This window comes from Semicossyphus pulcher, unplaced genomic scaffold (assembly GCF_022749685.1).
Source record: "Semicossyphus pulcher isolate SPU_LCO1_2020_fin unplaced genomic scaffold, fSemPul1.0.p SCAF_11, whole genome shotgun sequence".
Taxonomy (NCBI): domain Eukaryota; kingdom Metazoa; phylum Chordata; class Actinopteri; order Labriformes; family Labridae; genus Semicossyphus; species Semicossyphus pulcher.
The window spans coordinates 23,383,711-23,390,603 of record NW_027211615.1 but is presented as its reverse complement, the minus strand read 5'-3'; the positions used below and the strand labels follow the sequence as shown (position 1 = coordinate 23,390,603).

The window sequence follows — 6,893 nt, the reverse complement described above, 5'->3', positions numbered from 1 at the left end:
TGCTTTTCTTTTATTCATTTGAGTTTTATATTTTGTTTGCCCTTGTTATCTAAATCATCTAAGCGACAATTTGTTTTCCACATCTAAGACACATTTTCCACAGAAATACGATCACTATCAACAATAGGACCCTTCCTGTTCTTCTGTTAGGTAGTGGCTGTACGTTGGGAAGAATTACTAGGCTAATATCAAAACTGTTCCAGTATTACAGTATAAACCTTTAGGTACTGTCAAATTTTGAGCTAAAACTAAATCTGAATAATAGATATTTTAAAAAGAATACACATGAATAAGTAATGTCAAAACTGGATTCAGATTTCAAAAAAAGTTTTTGCAAACCCTATGCTATTCACAATGTCAGTCATAAGTTTCTACTCAGAGCAATGACCCTATGCTGTAGACACCAAGCCCCAACTAAAGCAATTGTGTCAGTCCGGCATGCAGGTGACAATATTCTGACATTTTTACCCAAAAACATGTTACAGATTTTGGATTTAAGCCTTCTGCATTATGTATATACTTAGGCTTCAACATAATGCATCAATGTCAGACCTTCAGCCATTGTTGTACATAAAATACAAGTGTAAAACTAATAAGCTGCATGCCTTTAGCATGCCCTCCACCATCCCTTCAGTGTGTTTTACAAGATCTTACAGATATAACTTTTTCATGTATATATACTGTATATATATCAACATTTCCAAAGTCTATTGTTGCAGTTTTGTGTTGGTAAAATCACCTTGAAATATTTTCCCAGACACGATCATTCTGAAAGCCAACCTAAACCTTCTGTAAAAGAAAGCATAAATAAAAGGATTAAGCATCGAATTTGACAGAGTTAGCCAGTTAAGTGTTTCACTCACAGGAACTGGTACTGAATAACTGTTGACAGGAGAAAAGGTGATGCAAAGAAAGAAAGGAGTCCAACATAAGAGAAAAACCCCCAAAACAATAGCGAGAGTTTTGGTGGCCTTTCTCTCCATCTTACTGACAGTTGCTCCAGACTTTGTGCTCTGACAGGTGTTCTGGATTCTTTGTGCCTGTTTCTTTGCCACAAGGAAAATCTTGAGGTAGATGCAGAGCATTATGAGCACTGGGAAGTAAAATGATAAAATAGATCCAAGAGTGTTTGCCATGAGCACATCTATAAAACATGTTTCGATACATTCTTCATTGTTCAGTCCAGCAACTGTAAGACTAATTCCAATCACGGCAGAACCCCCCCAGCTGACTAAGATCATGATCACAGCAATACGATGGTTGATTTTAGATCTATATGTCAAGGGCTGACACACAGCATAATATCTGTCAATGGAAATACAACATAGGTTCAGAATAGAACATGTGCTCAGTGATACATCAAAACTGCTGCGTACTTTGCAAAATAAACCCTCATGATACAGACATGAGCTGACAGAGAACGCCATGCTGAGAGGAAAGACTACTATCCCAACAAGCAGGTCAGCCACAGCCAGAGAGAGGATAAGGTAGTTTGTAGGAGTGTGGAGCTGTGTGAAGTAAATGATAGAGATTATAACAAGAAGGTTTCCACATACAGTAACAACAGACAATAATACAAGGAAAATAAATAATAGTACACATGTAATAGATGGGGTGTTTGTCAGTATGTAATTAAAATTATGTATTTCATAGCAGGGATGTATGTCAGTCACAATGGCAGACCTGTTGTCTTTGACTTCTGGTTCCATGTTAAAGCCTACAATTCAATGGCATTTCTATATTATATAATATAAGCACAACATTTGAAAAAAAAATCAGGTAGATACAGTGCCAAGAATGTCAGTTAAAAAGATAATTCAATCAGTTCTTCTTCCACATTAAATCTGTTAAATCCAAATGATACATTAGTGCAGGTGAGTTTTCTTGGTCTCATGTACCACTGTGCAGAACATTATGACCTATCAGCATTTATCTCATTAACATAACTATTGTCCAATCAGCTGCATCCTTTTTGCCAGAGATGCAAAAATATCCAAATATGGTCATACAGCAAAACAACAATGCAACCTCACCAAACATTCACTGTTTGTGTGTGCGTATATGTTTTTTAACCAATCCAAACTTGGAGTCTTAGCCCATACTAAATGGCCTTACTTGGCACATTTGGTTTTGTGAGGGAAAACTCTGAAACAGAAATTTGATTCCAGAGACTTGCATAAGTCTGATAAGGAAAAAGCTAGCACCTGCATTACAGTCTGGACCCTGTTGCAATAGTCTTGGTCCTGATGCTGTAAAGCATAAACCTGCACAAGCAACAGTTGTCACATAATATCAAAACAAAAGGTGATCATCCATTCCCCTGCTTCGTTTACAAGCATCTCTGGAACACATAGACCATTCATGACTTCTCCATATGATCAATGAGGGAACAATAGGATAGGAGCCACAGCTGATTCATGGATAATTTCACATTCAGTTGCAAGCAATTCTCTATTGGACTCGTCTTGCTAATTTATTATTATCAGCCTTTCATCATGACTAGGCCGTTCTTGCTAATCTTTACACTGCTCTTCTTGTAAAGTGTCTTGAGTTAACTTTGGTTATGATTTGACGTTGTGATTCTATAAGAATAAAATTTGATTAGGCATAAGTGCCTCCATATCATTTGGAGCGCTAAACAACGTGGTTATAGGCTTGCTGTTCATGATGGCTTCTGTCTCACATAGCAGAGTGAGTAGGCCCTCCTCATCAAGTGTCAGTAATTTCAGGGTGGCGCTCAGGGTCTTCCTTACAGACCTGATAACCCTCTCCTCGAGTCCTACATGGTGGGAACCAGTGGGAGTATTAAACATCCACTGGATGCCACTCTGACTTAGGGATCAGGGACTCAGGGATCCAATACTCTGCTTCCACAAGGTTCTCCACTGTAAGCTCATGAGAGTCCACTCTCTCTCTCTCTCTCTCTCTCTCTCTCTCTCTCTCAAGTTGCCTTGAAGTTCCTAATCTCCTTGTCAACCTCAGGTGGAGTTCCTCTAATGGTACAGGCTCAGCAGAGTGCTCTTAACCTTAAGCATCCAAGCAACTGCCTTCCTTAGGCAGATCCAGAAAGAGAAGTACTGCATGAATTCCAGTACCGCATCCCTTGGATCTTCAGCTGCTGTAGTACTGACCACAGTGTCCCCAGGTTGGTCTGGGTTCTCTGGTCAGTACTACATAGGCTTGGTGAGAAAGTCCAGCCCCTGTAACCAAATGTGGCTTTTCATAATCTTACGTCAGAAAATATTAAATTACAAGAAGAAACCCACAAAAAACCCATTCCCAAAACAAAACAAAAAAAAGGGCTGATGGGCTGGCCAAACCAAACAAAAGCAGGCAGGCACTCAGACCAACCCACAAAGGGCTGTAGGATCTGGTGCATTTTCTCTACCCAAAACCTAAAGAAACTACATCCCAGCAAAGAAATAAAACCAAAAACTACCAGTCCCATCAGAAAAATAAACAAAGAATGCAAAAAGGCAAAAACCAGATTAATCTAGAGGTAGCTCCAGCTACTCCTGTTGCTGCTGTGAAACCATAAAGAGAGAGACTGTGAAGTGTTTGCCCCCCCTTTATTGTCTCCTCCTAATCAGGTGGATCACCAACACCTGTAAGAGACAACAGGTTGAGTAAAGACATTCAAAGACATTCAACCAACAGCCAGAAGGGGTGCAGCTGACACAGCCAGACAGTGAGGTAAGTGGGGCCATTGGGCCCGAACCACCTCAGCTGGCTCTTTTCGGTGCTGCACCGATCCGTCTGTCAATTTTGCGATCCATTTTACCCTTACTTGTGAACAAGACCTCGAGATACTTAAACTCCTTCGCTTGAGGCAGAGGCTCACTCTCCACCCAGAGGAAGCAATCCACCGTTTTCAGGCAGAGAACCATGGTCTCAGACTTGGAGGAACTGACTCTCCTCCCAACTGCTTCACACTCAGCTGCAAACTGCCCCAATAGAGGTCCCAAGAGGTCCCAATTTGATGAAGCCAATAGAACCACATCATCTGCAAAAAGCAGAAAGTAAATTGTGAGGTCCCCAAACTGAAAATCCTCCTCCCCCGGCCGCCTTGAGATCCTGTCCATGAAAATCACAAACAGAATTGGTGACGAGGAACAACCTTGGTGGAGGCCCACCTGCCTGACTTTGTACGAGTATGTGGATATATTGCAACAGCCCTGGTACCCCATACTCCCACATTACCCCCACAGGACACCGTGGAGGACACGATCATAGGCCTTCTCCATGCCCACAAAACACATGTGAACTGGATGAGGAAACTCCCATGCCTCCCCAACGGCCATGCAAGGGTAAAGAGTTGGTCCACTGTTCCACGGCCAGGTCGGAATTGTTCTTACTGCACCAGCTGTTCGACGATTGACTGGAGCCTCCTTACCAAGCACCCTGGAATAAGCTTTACCAGGAGGCTGAGAAGTGTTAGAGCCCGATAATTGGGGCACACCCTCCGGTCCACCTTTTTTGGAAATGGGAACCACCACCCCAGTCTGTAATTCCACAGGTATTGTCCTTGACTTCCACACAACACTGAAAAGGCGTGTCAGCCAAGACAGCCCAACAATGTCCAGAGCCTTGAGCATCTCAGGGCAAATCTCATCTACACCAGGCACCTTGCCACTGAAGCGCTTCTTGACTACCTCAGCCAAGGATATAGAACAGGCTTCCCCTGGACCTTTGAACTCTGCCTCCTCATCAGAGGATGTGTTGGTAGGGTTCAGGAATTTCCTCAAAGTGTTCCTTCCACCATCCAACAATATCCCCAGTCTCCAGCCCTGTTGAAAACAGCTTGAGCCAATCCCTGCTTCCCCTTCCTAACAGTTTGCCATAACTTCTTTGAGGCCAACCAAAAGTCCTCCTCCATAGCCTCCCCAAACTCCTCCCACACTCGGGTTTTTGCTTCCGCAACCACTGAATCTGCAGCCCTTCTGGCCACCTGGTACCCGTCTGCTACCTCTGCACACCCCTGGACTAACCAAGCCTGAAAGGCCTTCTTCTTTAGTCTGACGGCTTCCCTCACTGCCAGTGTCCACCAAAGAGTTCTAAGGTTGCCACCACGACAGTCAGCGATGGTCTTCTGGCCACAACTCCTCGCAGCTGCTTCCACAAAGGAGGCTTTGAACACAGTCCATTAAGATTCCATATCCCCAACCTTCATACCCCCACCCTCACTACACATTTAGGTTTACCAGGTCTGTCCAGCAGCCAGGTAAGCTACACTTATGAATCACCCTATGCTAACACATGGTGTTTATTATGGCCAATCCATGAAGAGCACAGAAGTCCAATAACAAGACACCACTTCGGTTCAGATCAGGCAGGCTGTCCTCCCAATCACCCCCTTCAGGTTTCTCTATCATAACCAATGAGAGCATTGATGTCCCCCGGTAGAATTATAGAGCCCCCATTCGGAACCCCTTCCAGGACTCTGCCCAGTGACTCCAAGAAGGCCGCATGATCCGAACTGCTGTTTGGTGAATAAGCACAAGCTACAGTCAGAGACTTCCTCTCCACAACTTTTCTGGCTCCCAGTCTAACAGGGCTCTCATAGCTGACGACTCCACCCCTCCCCCTCCTGTCAGCTCTGCATTGTGCCTCACAGCGGACCATGTTAGAAGACAGCTGACGAGACTCCACGCAGGCAAGGCTGCAGGCCCTGATGGTGTCAGCCCCAGGGTGTTCAAAGCCTGTGTCCCCCAGTAGGAGTCCTTCGCTGAGTCTTCAACATGAGCCTGAGTCTTCAAAGGGTCCCTGTGCTGTAGAAGACATCATGCCTCGTCCCAGGGCATAAAAGTCCAACCCCAGTATTCTTTGGTCTCTCTCTAATTTCCACCTGGATTCGTCCCAGCTATCAGCTGCTCATTTAGCCTTTGTTTGCTTTTTGCTTCACAACGCCTCACACATTATGTCACACATCCACACTTACATGACTGACTTTACTGATTCACACACTCCTTATTGGCAACTATTAGTTGTTACCTTTATCACGATAAGTATTTATAATTGACCTTCATCCATTGTGTCCATCCCATATTTGTAATGGCCTTGGAAACAGGTTATGACAAATTACATCCAATGACTGGACAGTGTTTATATTTTATTTTATTTCTGCACTTGTGCTACAACACTTCTTAAAAATGTAAGGCACAGATATGGTTTAAATGTTTATTTTATCAATGGTATGGCCCAGATAACATAGTTCATGGTTGTATTGGTTCAATGTAAGACAGGAGACAATTGCAATCACAATACATATATATAAAACATAATTTCACTTTATCTAACATTATCTAATACATTATCTAACTTTTATGTTAGACCAGGTGTGGAAATGCTTTTCTTTTATTAATTTGAGTTTTATATTTTGTTTGCCCTTGTTATCTAAATCATCTAAGCGGCAATTTGTTTTACACATCTAAGACACATTTTCCACAGAAATACGATCACTATCAACAATAGGACCCTTCCTGTTCTTCTGTTAGGTAGTGGCTGTATGTTGGGAAGAATTACTAGGCTAATATCAAAACTGTTCCAGTATTACAGTATAAACCTTTAGTTACTGTCAAATTTTGAGCTAAAACTAAATCTGAATTATAGATATTTTCAAAAGAATACACATGAATAAGTAATGTCAAAACTGGATTTAGATTTTACAAACAAGTTTTTGCAAACCCTATGCTATTCACAATGTCAGTCATAAGTTTCTACTCAGAGCAATGACCCTATGCTGTAGACACCAAGCCCCAACTAAAGCAATTGTGTCAGTCCGGCATGCAGGTGACAATATTCTGACATTTTTACCCAAAAACATGTTACAGATTTTGGATTTAAACCTTCTGCATTATGTATATACTTAGGCTTCCACATAATGCATCAATGTT

The 6,893-nt window shown here is 42.4% G+C and overlaps 1 protein-coding gene across 1 annotated transcript; it reads right to left on the bottom strand.

The window, feature by feature from the left end:
- Window positions 1-707: 707 nt before the first annotated feature.
- LOC138611833 (trace amine-associated receptor 1-like) lies at window positions 708-1,709 on the bottom strand. The gene has a single exon (XM_069685088.1). The coding sequence runs from the start codon at window positions 1,707-1,709 to the stop codon at window positions 708-710; it is 1,002 nt and encodes a 333-aa protein (XP_069541189.1).
- Window positions 1,710-6,893: the final 5,184 nt, after the last annotated feature.

Excerpts from the sequence above, each read along its gene's own strand:
- LOC138611833 (XM_069685088.1), bottom strand. The coding sequence starts at position 1,709 with ATGGAACCAGAAGTCAAAGACAACAGGTCTGCCATTGTGACTGACATA.